Genomic DNA, 15,925 nt, shown 5'->3' with positions numbered 1-15,925 from the left:
AGGAGCCCGGGATGACTGGGGTTTGAGGTGTGAACGACAGGCGGGGTGGAGAGGGCTGAGGGAGAACGGGTTTAGGGGCGCCACTCTGAGGGCCGAGCTTAGATGGAGTGAGCGGGCAGCTGATGGCAACGTCCCAGCTTTGTAGCCCCACCCGCTCCTGGAACCTGTTGTTGCCTCGTCTCTCCTCCTTCCCGCGTTCTCTCCTGTCCCTTAGAATGGTCCCTTCCCCACTCGGGCCCTTTGCCACTCCCTCTCTCCTCCCGTGAGGCTCTTTGCTCTGTTCAGTCCTACCATCAGCTGCTCTGTGGCAGGCCCTTTGCTGGGCAGTGGGGTCCAGCGGTATTTCGGTTTGCTTGGGGAACGGCAGGAAGTCTCAGTCCACAGTGCTCTGAGCTATGCAGAGGCAACATTTGTCTTCGGGCCCCGAGAGAGGAAGCTGGGGGCTCAGGGGAGACTCACAGTGTTGGTGACAAGGAGAATCTAAACTGATATGACTTGAAGTAACCGGTGTTCTAGGCGCCATGCTGGGGGTTCTGACCGGAACGAGGCCCTGACCCTGTTTTCGAGGCGCTCACAGCTTGAAGCCGCCCTGGCTCGGGGCGCACATGTGCAGCAAGGGGAGTAGCGCGTGGCACTGTGGGAGCCCGGGGTGGCGGGTCGGCCCACAGGCGTCGAGCCAGAGCTGAGTGTCCGAGGCTGCAGAGGAGTTAGGTGGCCGAGGAAAAGGAGGCTTCATCCACCACACACCTCCCAAGGCCGGGTCCCTTGCTGGGCCCTGCCGGTGATGCCGAGAGGTGTCAGACCCTGCCTTCGAGGAGTCCCCATCTGCTGAGAGTCAGACACAGGCACCGATGATCCCCGGCTTTGACAGGCCTCACCCAGCAGGTGACATTTGCTGAACGATCTGACGGAGGGGAGAGAGGAAGCTGTAGAGGCATCTGGGGAAGGGCGTTTTGCAGGACAGAGGGAACGGCCTGTGCAAAGGTCCTGAGGCAGGACTGGGCTGCGTGTGTTTAGGCAACAGCGGGCAGGCAAGTGGCTGGAGCCAAGTAGTGAGCAGCGGGGAGAGGGTGGGAGGCGACATCCAGAGGTCTTGTGGGCCACGACAGAGACTTAGCTTTATCTCAGCATGAGACAGGACCCAGGAAAACACCAAGCAGAAGAGGGACCGGGCCGGGAGCCGGGTGGGGGCTGAGCAGCCGTGGGACTCGGGTCTGTTGGAAGGCAGGCGGGATGTGCAGGTGCAGCGAGCCTGAGGTCTGAGTCGGAGACAGAAGTTGCAGTGACTCCACCGTTTACTGATTTGGGGGAGGCCATGGGGGTGCAGGAGCAGGTTTGGGGGGAGATCAGGAGCCCGGCTTTGGCATTTGAGGTGCCTCAAGAGGCATCCTCACACAGGGGCAGCCGGAGCCGGCAACCCACAGCCCAGAGAGAGGTCTGGGCCAGAGACGCAGAGGCAGGCACGATCAGCATAGAGATGGCGTTCGGAGCCGCGAGACTGGCCGAGGGAGTGAAGGTCACAGAGCAGCCTGTGCCTGGCCCAGAGCGGGCACTCACCGTCACGTGACTGCCGCAGGTGCTGGCCGGTGTCTGCCATGAAGGGTGGAGACGGGGAGAGGGCACCACGTGTGCCAGGACCGCTGAGGGGGGACCCACGGGGGCCTCCTTCCTTCTGATGCTGCCTCGGCCGCCTGCATTGAGGACGGTGCCCGGGGTGGGCACCTAGCGAAGGAACCTAGATTTCGCTCCCGGTGACACCTTCCCTCCCGCCTCTCCCCGCTGGCCACAGCCCGTTGGCCCCACCGGGCCTCCCTCTGCTGGGGCCGGTCTGACTTCACCTCTGGGCTCCTGTGAGCCCCTCAGCTTCTTAGGCCCCACGTTGTTAGATACATTTTTTTTTTTTCATGCAAACGATAACACGAAGCACAGCGTTCTGCACCTCAGAGCCATTCGTATCAGTACGTAGGGCCCTTCCTCGTTCCTTCATGCCATGAGCGGAATCAGTGCGATTTATTTAAACAGTCCCCATGGGAGGGCATCGAGGAGGTTTCCAGCCTTTTGCGATCGCAGACAACGCCGCCGGAAACCACCTTGCGAGGGCGGCTTTTCATCGCGTGCGGCACGTCTGAGGCGGGAACCCCTGGATGCGGGACCGCAGCCTCCCCGCTTCTGTGTCTTAACTGACGTCGAGTTCGTGTGGAGTGAAGCGCACAGCCCCGGGTGCACAGCACGTTTCCGTCCGCCCAGAAGCTTCCCCCGCACCCGTCGCTTAGCCGTTCCCACCCCTCCCCCAGTGTGGACTCCGACCTCTCACCCACGTTTGGGGTGCGTGCACTCGGGAGGGGGGAGGGGAAGGGGCTGGAGGCCCCGCTTCCTTTTGAGGCCGTCCTGGAAGTCGCACACCGTACGGTCACCCCGGTTCCGTGCGGGATCCCAGTGCTCTGACCACCTCCAGCGGTGTACTCTGGGAATTGTGGTCCGGAGCTGGGCTGCCTGGGGCGGCTCCAAGCCCCAGCAGGGGTCTGTCGCAAGAAAGGGCAAAGGAGAGACCAGATGTGGGGCGATAGTTACGGGGTACAGAGGTGTCCCCCTGGACCGGGGACAGCCGACCTGTCCCCTCTGCATCCTCCCTCCCGGCTGGGTCTGGGGTCTGTTCCAGGTCCCCACAACCCCCTGTCCCAGCCCGATGCTGGGAGACCCGTGCCATTTTAAAATTCCTTTTCCTTTTTTAATCATTTCAAAGTTACCGGAAGATTGAAAGAATAAGAGCAGAACAAAGCAGCTGTGTACCCTTCACCGGGATCCCCCCGTTTTCATATTTTATCCCGTGTTTGTGGGTCGCATGTGCACGTTCCAACTTATTTTCAGAATGGCCTGCATGCGCCGTGCCTGTCTCTCGACCCCGAGCACCTGAGTGCGCTTCTTCAGGACATTCTCATACCCAACCTCACCGAGGCCACCGACTCACACAGGCTTGACCGGCCACGGTCCCTTGTCTCATCTGCCAGAGGCCGCGTGCCTCTCCATCACTGTGGAAACGCACCCCCCCAGTAACTCTTTACAGGCGCCAATTAAGAAAACGCGTACCCACGTATAAAGGACGGTCTCCGTTTAGTTTTTGTTTTGTTTGCCACATTGAATCCTGGATTGGGAGGGGGTTACCATAAAGGGCGTTTTGGGGACAATTGGAGAAATCGGAAACTGGATTCTTCGTGTTACTAGCGAGTCGGTATTAAGCGTTCTGAGCGGCGACCGTGCTTATTTAAGAGCGTGTCCTTGTTCTTCAGAGTCTCTGCAGTTAACGCCCAAACGGTGCAGGAAGATACGTAATGCGGTGTCTGCGCGTCACACGTGGGTGGCGGCAGCGACAGCAGAGGCGGCGCTGCCTTGTCGCCGGGGAATCTGGGTGAAGGGCGCACATTCCAAAGAAAAAGGGCTTTTGCCCGTACTTCATTTTCAAGTGCGATGGGAAGCCTCTGGAGTGTTTTGAGCTGGGGAGGGACCGGGTCAGATTTGCGTTGTGGCACAGTGACTGGCCTGATGGAGGCGATTCCCAGCTGCTTTTCGAATGAAGGCCTGGGGTGATGGGGTGACGGACAGGTAGACAGGGCACCGAGGACAGAGGTTTCTGGGGAAGAAGCGAGGTGAGAAGGACCGGGTCTCTGACGGGGGGACAGAGGGCGGGGCAGGTGACAAGGGGCGCATAAACGGGGCGAAGGCTCTGGGGGGCCTGAGCGCTGCGTGGGAAGGGCTGGGCTGAGGCGGGGAGCGGGATGGAATTGTATTAGTTGCTGGTCGTCGGGGGTCTGGGATGTGCCGGCACCCCACACCTGTGGGCGGGCTGCCTTCCCAGGCACTCGGGAGCATTAAAAGGCTCATGGTCACGGTGGGTGCACGGGAGGCCGCGGAGGAGACAGGAACCCTCACCTGGCCCTGACTTATGCGGCAGGATGGACGGCAAGCGGCGGGCGGGCCCTGGGCCCGGGGTGCCCCCGAAGCGGGCCCGCGGGGGCCTCTGGGACGAGGATGACGTACTCCGGCCATCCCAGTTTGAGGAGGAGCTGGCGCTGATGGAGGAGATGGAGGCGGAGCACAGGCTGCAGGAGCGGGAGGAGGAGGGGCTGCAGCCGGGCCTGGAGGGGGCTGCGGACGGTAAGGCCTAAAGCAGGGACCGCGTGCTCCCACCCATCATGCCTCTGAGCCCAGGGCCACAGAGCTGCCTTGTAACCTTTGACTCCATGCCAGCATGTCACCTTTGTGGCTTACCTTCTCTGCTGACTTTGACCTCTGACCCTGCACTCTCCAGAGTTTTCAGCCTCATCCAGACCACCACCCCCACCTGTCAGATGCCACCTGAGGGGCTGTGGGCTCGGCCGGGAGGGCGGTTAACTTACATCCGCGGGAGGACCACGAGTCCACGTGGCCCCACTTCCCTCCCCCGCCCAGGGCAGTTCTCCCCGACAGCCATAGATGCCCGCTGGCTTCGGCCTGCTCCGCCCCCCCTGGACCCCCAGACAGAGCCTCTCATCTTCCAGCAGCTGGAGATCGACCACTATGTGGGTGAGTTTGGGGGACAGGCCCGGTGGGTGGCAGGAGGGACCCGGGCTCTCAGGGTGGAGGCCCGGCCAGGTCAGCCCCTCTGGCTCTGGGGAGGGGATTGTCACAGGCAGCCTCCGCCCAGGTGCCCAGGCCGTGAGAGCGGAGGGCCAGGGTTGGAATGCCCAGATGGGCATTGCAGAATCTGGCGAGCGGGTCAGGGTGCAGGTGCCAGGGCCTGGGGTGGCAGGGCGTGTGATTGCAAAGAGGCAGCTGAAGGAGCGGTTTAGAGTGACAGCACAGTCTCGTGTCCGGATTTTAGTGGTGGTTACGTGAAGCTCTCGGTGCATCGAAGCTCGTGGCACTCTACGCTCCGAGTCAATTTTACTTCTTAAGAGAAGAGATTTTTTTCTTTCTTTTTTTTTTTTTTCCTGCAAAAACGAGTAGGGACTCTCTAGCTGTGGGGTGGGGACAGAGGAGTGGAGATGAGGCGGAGTGAACAAGGCAGAAGGCCGTGCGGGTGGAAGCCCCCCACGCGACAGGAACGGGGGACTGTGTTCTGGGCCGGGAAGGGCTGGGCGGGCAGCGTTCGCGGACTCGTGGGCAACGCCCGCCTCACCCTGTGACGCCCAGGCCTAGCGCGGCCCCTCGCCGGGGCACCCCCGCCATCCAACCACTCCGTGCCCGTGCTTCGTGCCTTCGGGGTCACCGACGAGGGCGTCTCTGTCTGCTGCCACATCCATGGCTTTGCACCCTATTTCTACACCCCGGCGCCCCCTGGTGAGTGGCCCAGACCCAGAAGAACCCTCTCCCCGGCCACCTGTGGTCCCTGCACTTCTGACCAGCTCCCCCAACCTCAGGTTTTGGGCCTGAGCACCTGAGTGGCCTGCAGCAGGAGCTAAACACGGCCATCAGCCGGGACCATCGCGGGGGGAAGGAGCTCACGGGGCCGGCCGTGCTGGCCGTGGAGCTGTGCTCCCGGGAGAGTGAGTGCCCCTGGGACCAAGGGGTGGGGGTCCCTGCCCCCCAGACCGAGCGGGAGGCGGTCCCTGTCCCCGGGACCGAGCGAGTGGGGGTCTCTGAACCTGGGACCGAGGGGTGGGGTACCTGTGGGCCGGCACCAGCCTCCTCTGCCACAGGCATGTTCGGGTACCACGGGCACGGCCCCTCCCCGTTCCTGCGCATCACCCTGGCTCTGCCCCGCCTCGTGGCCCCCGCCCGCCGCCTCCTGGAGCAGGGCGTCCGCGTGGTGGGCCTGGGCACTCCCAGCTTCGCACCCTACGAGGCCAACGTGGACTTCGAGATCCGGTACGGCCCCGTCTGACGTCTCTGCCCCCCACCCCTAACCCCTGGCCCCCTCCGGCCTCCGCCCACTGACCATCCCCCTCCAGGTTCATGGTGGACGCGGACATCGTGGGCTGCAACTGGCTGGAACTCCCAGCTGGGAAATACGTGCTGAGGCCAGAGGGGAAGGTGCGCGGCCCCCAGGGGTGCAGGGCAGGGGGCTGGGACCCTGCAGCCGCTGACCCTGTCTTCCCCATAGACCACGCTGTGTCAGCTGGAGGTGGACGTGCTGTGGTCAGACGTGGTCAGTCACCCGCCAGAAGGGCAGTGGCAGCGAATCGCGCCTCTGCGCGTGCTCAGCTTTGACATCGAGTGCGCCGGCCGCAAGGGTCCGTCCCCGGCCTGGGCTGCCCCCTTCCCCCTTCCCACGTCGGGAACAGGCGTGTCTGGCCCTGCGGCCCCTGACCCCTGTGTGTCCTGGGCTCACTCGGGGGGAGGGAGTGAACACGCGAGTGGGCGGGTCACTGTAGGACGCGGCGGCGGTGGAGTGACAAGCAGCTCCAGACGGGGGCAGGGACGCCTGGGCGAGGGGACAGCGTGACAGGGTCTGCGGCAGTGGACAGGCTGGGGGAACAGGGGCCGGCGCCTCACCGGATGCCCTGTGTGCCCACCCCCGGCAGGCATCTTCCCCGAGCCGGAGCAGGACCCTGTGATCCAGATCTGCTCCCTGGGGCTGCGCTGGGGTGAGCAGGAGCCCTTCCTGCGCCTGGCCCTCACCCTGCGGTCCTGCGCCCCCATCCTGGGCGCCCAGGTGCAGAGCTACGAGCGGGAGGAGGAGCTGCTGCAGGTGGCTGTCGTTCCGTGGTCCCCGCGTTCCACAGCACCCCGCCCCAGTCTGCACACCCCCGGTGCAGGACCCATTTCCAGGCTCTCCCCAGCATGGTCCCCGGATCCTGAGACCCGTGTCCCTGGGCTCAGTCAGGTCCCTCCGCGTCGAGGGCTTAGCGCTTCCCCTCCGGGCTCTGTGTCATTTCCAGAAGCATCTGCCTGATCATTCTCCCGCGGGCGGGAGGGCTCTGAGGCTGCTCTGGGGGACTTCTGGAGCATTCCAGGCAGGGGCGACCAGGACGATAGGCAGAGTGACCCTCTGTACTCCCCACTCTAGGCCTGGTCAACCTTCATCCGCACCATGGACCCCGACATCATCACCGGCTACAACATCCAGAACTTCGACCTCCCGTACCTCCTCTCCCGGGCCCAGATCCTCAAGGTAGGGCAGGCTGCGGGCAGGGCATCACGCCACCCCCACCTCCCCCACCCGCTCCCCAGGGGCTCTGTCCGCTCAGTGGTCCGCCTGGCTCTGTGTGCCTGTAGCCTGCGGCCCAAGAGGTATCCCCAGAACCCCGCTTTACCCCATCCCATCCTGCTCAGAGTCCAAAAAGCAAACGTGGCATTTGCAGAGGCGAGGGCATCGTGGTGAAGAGGCTCGTGCGCCGGGAGGTGCAGAGTGACGCGTGCAGGGCCTGGGGTCATGGGCTTTAAAACACGTCAGCAAAAATTAGGGAAAGCGCTACGGCCACGCGGCCCGGAACACACCTGATCCCGTCTGGTCTCGGAAGCTAAGCAGAGTCGGGCCTGCTTAGTACTTGGATGGGAGACCACCTGGGAAGACCGGGTGCTATAGGGGGCGGGGAAAAAAAATAGGGAAAGGGGATTCTTTGAAGTAGGTGTCAAAACCTCGGTGCTTGTTGAACCTGGGTGTACAGGGTGTACGCGGTGGCTGCTCCCTGGGGCTGGCATGACGACGTGCCCCCCATGCCCTGTCTCAGCCTGAGATCAAGGTCACCCATGGTCAGCTCCTTCTGAGGCCTCTCCTAGCTTCTGGTGGCCTCGGATGTCCCTGGTCCTTGTCCCTGCCGCGTCCTCCTCTGGGCCTGCCTCTGCTCAGTGTCCCCTTGTTCTAAGGACACAGCAACAGTGGGTAAGGCCCACCCTGTGGCCTCTGTCACCTGCAAAAACCCCGAGAACCGCATTCTAAGGTTTGGAGGTGGGTTAGGCTTTCAGCATCTCTTGGGGGGGACACGATTCAACTCATAACAGGGGATATGTTGTATTATTTTCTCCTTTTCTGTATGTTTGGGTAATTTCGTAATGAGAAAAGAAAGCCATGCTTCGGTCCCCAGCAGCAGCAGGGCGAGTCACCCTCAGCCAGCCATTCACACTCTGGCTGCTGGATCCTCCCACATCACCTTTCCAACACAGACCCCTCTCCTGAGCCCAGATGCAGCCCTCTGCACTGCCACCCCACCGTGCACCCACCAGCTCCCCGAGTTCAGCAGCGTCCTGTTTGGGAGCAGCCTTACAGCTACTGGGTGCCATCCTTGTCCCTTCCCCGTAGTGGTCCGACCCCTGACTGCCGGCCCAGCCTCCTGTCCCTCCCCTGCAGTCCACGGCCACCCAGCCCCAGAGGGCCTTTGCACCGGAGCCGCCCAGCCCCGGCCCCGCGCCCGGCAGCAGTGCCTCGTCGGAGGGGCAGTCGTGGGTGGTCTGGCCTCCGTTCCTCTGGTACAGGCCTGGGCTGCAGGCCGGGGCCGCCCGTCCCTCCCAGCAGCTGCCGTGTGCTGTGTCCCCAGGTGCAGGGTTTCCCCTTCCTGGGCCGCGTGGCTGGCCTCCGTTCCACCATCCGAGACTCGTCCTTCCAATCGAAGCAGACCGGCCGGCGGGACACCAAGGTGGTCAGCATGGTGGGCCGGGTGCAGATGGACATGCTGCAGGTACTATGGGTGAGGTGTGGGGGGGCGCTGTCCTCTGGGGCCGCCGCCCGGTTGCCCGAGGCCCACCTACCCCACACTTACCCGCCCCAGGTGCTGCTGCGGGAGCATAAGCTCCGCTCCTACACGCTCAACGCCGTGAGCTTCCACTTCCTGGGCGAGCAGAAGGAGGACGTGCAGCACAGCATCATCACGGACCTGCAGGTGCCCCCGCCCGCCACCTGTGACGCCACCTCCCTGCCCTCCTCACCTGAGGCTCCACCTCCGCCTGTGCTCCTGTCCTTCGCCTTAAACCCCGCCCCCGCCCTCCGACCTCCGACCTCGGCCTGCAGGCATGGCTCCTGTTCCTGCCTGCGCAGGTGGCCTCCGGCACCATGACCTTGGTTCTGTTCACCTGCCCCATCTCATCCGCACCAGCCCTCACACTGCTCCCTGCCCCCGCCACTCGGGCCCGCCCACCCGGGCCCGGCGCTGCCCCTGCCCTCCTGACACCACGGTGTGCCCGGTCCCCAGAACGGCAATGACCAGACGCGCCGCCGCCTGGCCGTGTACTGCCTCAAGGACGCTTACCTGCCGCTGCGGCTGCTGGAGCGGCTCATGGTGCTGGTGAACGCCATGGAGATGGCGCGTGTCACGGGCGTGCCCCTCAGCTACCTGCTCGCCCGCGGCCAGCAGGTCAAGGTCGTGTCCCAGCTGCTGCGGCAGGTCAGCGGGCAGAGCGCAGGGTGGCCCCCTCTCCTCCCCGCCCTTCCCAGCGTGGGGCAGCCCTGACCGTGCCCACCCTCTGCTCCCCACCTCCCCCAGGCCATGCGCGAGGGGCTGCTCATGCCCGTGGTGAAGACGGAGGGTGGTGAGGACTACACGGGAGCCACGGTCATCGAGCCGCTCAAAGGGTGAGGCCCCCGGCCGGGCGGCCTGGCGGGGCGGCACGGGGGCTCGGGCCCTGACTCCTTGGGCCCCCCCAGGTACTACGACGTCCCCATCGCCACCCTGGACTTTTCCTCGCTGTACCCGTCCATCATGATGGCCCACAACCTGTGCTACACCACGCTCCTGCGGCCCGGGACCGCCCAGAAACTGGGGTACGGCCCTTCTTCCTCCCGGTGGGGCTGGGGACCTGGACATAGCGGGGAAGGGGAGACGCGAGACGCAGGGGTAAGTGGGGAGGCCGGCCGTCACCCCCGCCGTCCTCTGACGCAGCCTGACGGAGGACCAGTTCATCAGGACGCCCACCGGGGACGAGTTCGTGAAGACGTCGGTGCGGAAGGGGCTGCTGCCCCAGATCCTGGAGAACCTGCTCAGCGCCCGCAAGAGGTGGGTGCCGGGCCCGCCCTGCCACCCAGCAGACGCTCCCCGCAGCCCCTGTTCTGCGGGTCACCCCAGTGCCGGGCCCGCCCTGCCACCCAGCATAGGCCCCCCACAACCTATCCTGCAGGTCACCCCACAGCCACGCTTCCCTGCAACCGGGTGTGAATGAGAGCGAGACCCCCGCCCCGCCACGGGCCAGCCGCCCCTGGGCGACGCCGAGGCACGCAGCCCCGACCGGTGCCCAGGCCTGTCTCCCCGGGACCTGTGACGCCACCTGCATGGTTTGTGCCCCCTTCCTCCAGGGCCAAGGCCGAGCTGGCCAGGGAGACAGACCCCCTGCGGAGGCAGGTCCTGGACGGGCGGCAGCTGGCGCTGAAAGTCAGCGCCAACTCCGTGTACGGCTTCACCGGCGCCCAGGTGGGCAAGCTGCCGTGCCTGGAGATCTCGCAGGTGAGTGCTCCGTCCCCACTGCACACCCACTCTGGGAGAGCCAGGGCCACAGCGGCCATCAGGGCCCAGGTTGCCCCTCAGAGTGGGGACACTGGGGTGACAGATTCGTTCAACTGTCAGTACACCGTCACTGAGCATCCGTGGGTCGGCCTTATTCCCTGTGGGTCCAGCAGGTGACAAAGTGGCCGAGAGTCCCCCCTTCGTGCGGGCTCTGACGGTGGCAGCAGTCATAGGCAGACGAGTTGGAGAGGAGCCGTGGTTCCTCACGCTTCCCTGTACCACAGCCACCCTGACAGCCCTGCGCCTAGCCTGGTGCCCAGCCTGGTCCCTGTGAGGGCGGGAGCGGAGGGCGAGTCCCTCCCTCCTCTTGATGGGAGGACAGGGCCAGTCTGCTCGGGGCTGGACGGGGCCTGGCGTCTCCCAGCGGCACAGTCAGGCTCTGGCACTTGAGTTGCTGTGTGTCCTCGGTCCCCATCGGAGCAAGTGTGAGGGCCCCGGTCAGTACGCACGGCCTGCGCCCCGCTGCCTCCCCCCGCAGCGGTGTCCTCGGCCTGTCCAGCGGACCCACAGTGAGACCGCGAGGGGCTGCGGTCTTGCCCGCTGCGAGCGGCACCCCGGCTCACGGCCCAGCAGAGCCTCAGAAAGCTGTTCCCGTCTGGTCTCCCTGTGCGTCAGTCCCGGCACGCCCCAGACGTGGTTCCCTCCCCTTGGGCACCGTGCCAGTCGTCATGTGCCCCTTGGCGAAAGGCTTGGAAGACCTGCCAGCGAGAGGGCCTTGTGTACACACACACCCCCTGCAGTTCAAGGGGGCCCCTTAGTCCAGGGGTCCCCAACCCCCGGGCCGCAACCGGTACTGGTCCGTGGCCTGTCAGGAACCAGGCCGCATGGCAGGAGGTGAGCGGCGGGTGAGCGAGCGAAGCTTCATCTGCGTTTGCAGCCGCTCCCCAGCGCCAGTGTCACCGCCTCAGCTCCGCCTCAGATCCTCAGGCCTTAGAGTCTCGTAGGAGCATAGGTCCCTGGTGCCGAAAAGGTTGGGGACCGCTGATCTAGACCATCTTCAGACCCAGCAATTTGTTAGAAGGACTCAGAACTCAGAAAAGCCATTGTACTCATGGTTATGATTTAATACGGTGAAAGGGAAGAGATTAAATCAGCCAGGGGAAGAGGCGGGAGCCCCAGTCCAGGAGAGACCGACACCGGCTTCTGTCGCCTGTCCTCGTGGACCTGTGCGTCCCGTGCCTGTTCCTCCCGGCACAGGACAGCACACACCAGGGAAGCTCACCGAGCCTCTGTGTCCAGGGTTTTTTGGAGATCAGTCACATAGGCCTGGCCGACCACGACCACCACCGTGTGGCTGACCTTGGCCTCCAGCCCTGGTAGAGGTCAGGCTGACACCGTGTGGCCCCAGGCGCCAGGTGACAAACATACTTGTCGGGCAGGACGTCCCCAGAGCTTAGCGGTCCCCTCCCAGGGCCAGCCAGGAGCCAAGCCTCCCTTTGGGCAAAGTGAACCCCTTGCTGGATGCCCGTACTCACTGGCCTTTCATAGTCCCTGGGGGCCTCCCCTGGCCTCTTCAAGGGAAAGAAGTTGACGTTTGGCCATCAGGCCCCAGCTCCTGAGCAAGGCCAGGTGGAAGCTGTGGCTTTGCTCCCTGGGGGCCTCCCTCGTGGGGCTGCCGCCTCTGGCCCCGTCCCCTCTGGGCCTCTTCCCTGTGTCCCTGTGGTGTCTGTGTCTTCGCTTGTCATTTCTGTCTCAAGCTCAGGGAGGCAGGGGCATGGAATAATTTTAAAATGCTGAGTTATTCTAGAAAAATAAAATGCAGCACAGAGCGGGCGGACCGCAGCGGAGGCAGGTAGTGGGGGGTGTGGCCCAGCTCTAAGCAGCAGTTACACTAACTGTAAGTAGTCTAAAGACTCCGGTTAAAAGACAAGTCTTCTGACTGCATTCAAACCACAGCCGAGGAGCGACACCCATCTCCCCCTGGCTGTGCCCCTCAGGCCAACCTCACTCTTATTTGTCAAGTGACACTTGGAAAGGACTGATTGCGGGGGGCAGCCCCCATCCCAGGGGCATTTGGAGGTGTAGGGTTAGGAAGTGGTACTGCAGGCTTTCAGGGAGGGGCCGTGAATGTCTGTGGTCTTGCATCACAGAGCTGCTCGGATGTCCCCAGATGTCACGGCAGCTTGGTGGAGAGAAACGGCCCATGGCCTCTCCTGGCTCTGGCCTTTGCAACTCTCATTTGATGTGGTCAGGTCGTCCTGTGCCCAGAGCTCTGGGTCAGGGGCCCCTTCTTTGCATCGTGAAGGAGCAGCTTAATAGCCCGATTTGCAGACTTGGAACCGGAGGCCCAAAGGGACAGAGTGGCTCAACGCAGCCCACACCTTCGGGAAGGGTCGAGGTGGGACCGCGAGCCTGCGTGCGTGGCACACCGCCCCTGGGCCCTACCCGCTTGGTTCCCCTCACAGAGCGTCACTGGCTTCGGGCGCCAGATGATCGAGAAAACGAAGCAGCTGGTGGAGTCCAAGTACACGATCGAGAGCGGCTACAGCGCCAACGCCAAGGTCAGGGGCCGCCCTGCCCACCGCCCAGGACGGGCCTGGAGCCGCGCCTGGCGGGCGGGTATGGGGACCTCCTGGTCTCACTCCCCCACCCCCCACCCCAGGTGGTGTACGGCGACACCGACTCTGTCATGTGCCGGTTTGGTGTCTCCTCTGTGGCTGAGGCGATGGCTCTAGGGCGCGAGGCTGCGGACTGGGTGTCCGGCCACTTCCCCTCACCCATCCGGCTCGAGTTTGAGAAGGTGAGTGCCCACCGGGGCTCAGCATGGGCAGGTGTGTGTCTTGCCAGTTTCAGGGGGCCCCTCGTTCCCAAGGTGCCTGCAAAGCTGACGAATGCATTCGCATGGGGTCTCTATTTTGGGGTGCCCTGAGAAGGGTCCTCTGGGCGTCCCAATCATTGGGGTCGTTAGCCCCGGTTTCTGGATTCTCCTGAGTCTGGGGCCTTGTTTGCGAAACCTCCGCAGCTGGGCCTTTGTACACAGCGCGGGGACCGTGTTTCGACAGCCCCGATGGTCTTGGAGCGTCGCTGGTTTGGGGGTTCCCGGTCCCTGTCGGGTGTGGGGGCCGCCTTGGGCAGCGAGGACCCCAGCAGGCGAGTCCTGGCCTGGGGCACCGTTGTCCAGTGCCCCCTGTCTTCGGTGTGCAGCAGGCCGGCTCGGCAACGCCCACAGCAGACTCCGTCCCCAGGATGCGAATCGCGGCCAACCTGCGGGGCGCCCCTGCTCGATTCACGGCCTCCCAGTTTGGAGGGGCCCTACTCCCCCTGGCCCTGAGCCTTAGTCTTCTCTTTGGGGGTGCCCCTCGAATCCCCTGTCTGCCTCAGCTGTGCTCCAGGCCCAGACACGGGGCTCTCCAGGCTTCACCCCAGTATCTGGATCTCCAGACCTGTCTCTAGGTGTGCCCCAGTCTCTGTTTCAGATTTGGGGGCCCTGATATGGGGGATCCCTGGAATGCAGAGGATTTTCCCGGGCTCAGACCCCGGGGTCTCAGGGTCCGTCCCCCCAGGTGTCCCAGCCCCACATCACGGAGACCGTGTCCGTCCCGTTTCTGGGGGCTCGTCTCGGGACTGGGGGCCGGGCCGTCCAGTTCTTGGGGTCTCAGCGCCGGCCCCCACCCCAGGTCTACTTCCCGTACCTGCTGATCAGTAAGAAGCGCTATGCGGGGCTGCTCTTCTCCTCACGGCCGGACGCCCACGACCGCATGGACTGCAAAGGCCTGGAGGCCGTGCGCAGGGACAACTGCCCCCTGGTGGCCAACCTTGTCACCGCCTCTCTGCGCCGCCTGCTCATCGATAGGTATGTGGGGCGCTCTGTCCAGACCAGAAGGCCAGGCCGGGCCCCTCCCTCAAGCCCTGAAGCTCCGGCCCCCTCCTTCAGACCCAGAAGCCCCGGCCTCCTCCCGTGGGGACACAGGTGTCAAGGCAGCTCGCCCTCAGTGGGGAGTGGTGGAAAGTGTGGAGTTAGACAGCTGTGGGCTGAGGCCAGCCTTTGCCATCCTGCAGCCGGTAGCTGCCCCTCCCCTTCCCTCCCCACCTCGGGTCTCAGCCCCCAAGCTGATCCTGGTCCCCCAGCCGTGGGGCAATGGAGGTACCAGCCCAGCCCCCAGCAGCCAGTGGTGATGCCCCCACATCCGGTTCACAGAGATCCCAAGGGCGCGGTGGCCCATGTGCAGGACGTCATTTCGGACCTGCTGTGTAACCGCATCGACATCTCCCAGCTGGTCATCACCAAGGAGCTGACCCGTGCAGCCGCCGACTACGCCGGCAAACAGGCCCACGTGGAGCTGGCTGAGAGGTTCGCCTGGTGCAGGGCCGGCCCAGCCCGAGGGTGCCCCTCCTGCAGCTGAGCCTGCCACTTCCTGGGCCCCCGGCGGGCCCGCTGGTTCAACTGCTCACTGTCCCCAATCTCCCCGCAGGATGAGGAAGCGGGACCCCGGGAGCGCGCCCAGCCTGGGCGACCGGGTCCCGTACGTGATCATCGGAGCCGCCAAGGGCGTGGCCGCCTACATGAAGTCTGAGGTCAGGCCCACCTGGCCGCCCCGGCCGCCCGCTCTCACTTCTGCTTTCCGAGCCCAGGGGGAGGGTGTTTCCCTCTTCACCCCGAGAGGCCCCGGCAGCTGCCCCCGGTGCACCCAGGAGTCGGCTCCGTGGCACTCTGCTCCCAGGCCGGCCGGCATGCTGTGGAGGGTACCCCGCCTCCCCCTGTCCATCCGACCCCTCCCTCACGCCCCGGGGGCGCGGCCTCGCCGTGCACCGGAGCCTCTGCCCATCTCCCGGTCCTTGTTCTCCCGTCTCTCGCTCCCTCAGATCCGCACCCTCCCCCATCCGTGTCCTGCGGCTGCTGTACCCCGGTCCCCGTTCATGACCGGAGGGCGCCGCAGCCAGTGGCTCCTGGTCCCCGTCACCCCGGACCCCGAGTGTGACCCCGCAGGCCGCTGTGCCCACAGGACCCCCTGTTCGTGCTGGAGCACAGCCTGCCCGTCGACACGCAGTACTACCTGGAGCAGCAGCTCGCCAAGCCGCTGCTGCGCATCTTCGAGCCCATCCTGGGCGAGGGCCGAGCCGAGGCCGTGCTGCTGCGTACGGGGCGCCCAGGGCGGGCAGGGGGCCCGGGCCTGGGGGTGGGGGCAGCGGGGGGCGCTGGCCCACACCCACCCTCGCCCTCCCGCTGCAGGCGGCGACCACACGCGATGCAAGACGGTGCTCACGGGCAAGGTCGGCGGCCTCCTGGCCTTCGCCAAGCGCCACAGCTGTTGTATTGGTTGCCGCACGGTTCTCAGTCACCAGGGTGAGTGGGGTCCCAAGGCCTGGCCCCCGACTCTCCGCCCACCTCCGCCGTCACCCGGGGTTCCTGGCGTCCACCCCACAGACCGGCCCTGCTGCCCGGATAGGCCCCGGCCCCCGGGGTGGGCGGCGCCTCTCTGCAGTCCCTCCCCACGGGGGTCCTGGACCCCCGCCCCAGGAGTTCCCCAGGGAGTTTTCCCCACACACTCGCTCCCTTGTTCTCTCCTCCGGGGACT

General features: G+C 64.9%; 1 protein-coding gene and 1 pseudogene across 1 annotated transcript in view; both read left to right on the top strand.

The window, feature by feature from the left end:
• The window catches only part of POLD1 (DNA polymerase delta 1, catalytic subunit), a 17,939-nt gene that overhangs the window by 1,061 nt on the left and 953 nt on the right, over window positions 1–15,925 (top strand). Inside the window, exons 2-24 of the mRNA XM_006905006.3 lie at window positions 3,950–4,152; window positions 4,447–4,560; window positions 5,170–5,316; window positions 5,397–5,522; window positions 5,676–5,844; window positions 5,928–6,009; window positions 6,080–6,209; window positions 6,501–6,667; window positions 6,986–7,090; window positions 8,454–8,594; window positions 8,685–8,795; window positions 9,105–9,296; window positions 9,396–9,484; window positions 9,557–9,673; window positions 9,792–9,905; window positions 10,202–10,349; window positions 12,815–12,910; window positions 13,012–13,149; window positions 14,027–14,202; window positions 14,548–14,700; window positions 14,822–14,924; window positions 15,353–15,485; window positions 15,580–15,761. Coding sequence (XP_006905068.1) covers window positions 3,951–4,152; window positions 4,447–4,560; window positions 5,170–5,316; window positions 5,397–5,522; window positions 5,676–5,844; window positions 5,928–6,009; window positions 6,080–6,209; window positions 6,501–6,667; window positions 6,986–7,090; window positions 8,454–8,594; window positions 8,685–8,795; window positions 9,105–9,296; window positions 9,396–9,484; window positions 9,557–9,673; window positions 9,792–9,905; window positions 10,202–10,349; window positions 12,815–12,910; window positions 13,012–13,149; window positions 14,027–14,202; window positions 14,548–14,700; window positions 14,822–14,924; window positions 15,353–15,485; window positions 15,580–15,761 — 3,135 coding nt within the window. The 5' untranslated portion in view covers window position 3,950. The remainder of the gene's footprint in view (window positions 1–3,949; window positions 4,153–4,446; window positions 4,561–5,169; window positions 5,317–5,396; window positions 5,523–5,675; window positions 5,845–5,927; window positions 6,010–6,079; window positions 6,210–6,500; window positions 6,668–6,985; window positions 7,091–8,453; window positions 8,595–8,684; window positions 8,796–9,104; window positions 9,297–9,395; window positions 9,485–9,556; window positions 9,674–9,791; window positions 9,906–10,201; window positions 10,350–12,814; window positions 12,911–13,011; window positions 13,150–14,026; window positions 14,203–14,547; window positions 14,701–14,821; window positions 14,925–15,352; window positions 15,486–15,579; window positions 15,762–15,925) is intronic.
• LOC112482180 lies at window positions 7,389–7,507 on the top strand (annotated as a pseudogene).

The sequence above is a fragment of the Pteropus alecto genome, unplaced genomic scaffold (genome assembly GCF_000325575.1).
Source record: "Pteropus alecto unplaced genomic scaffold, ASM32557v1 scaffold41, whole genome shotgun sequence".
Classification (NCBI taxonomy): domain Eukaryota; kingdom Metazoa; phylum Chordata; class Mammalia; order Chiroptera; family Pteropodidae; genus Pteropus; species Pteropus alecto.
Note: the sequence above shows the minus strand (reverse complement) of the source record. Positions and strands in the feature narration are given on the sequence as shown.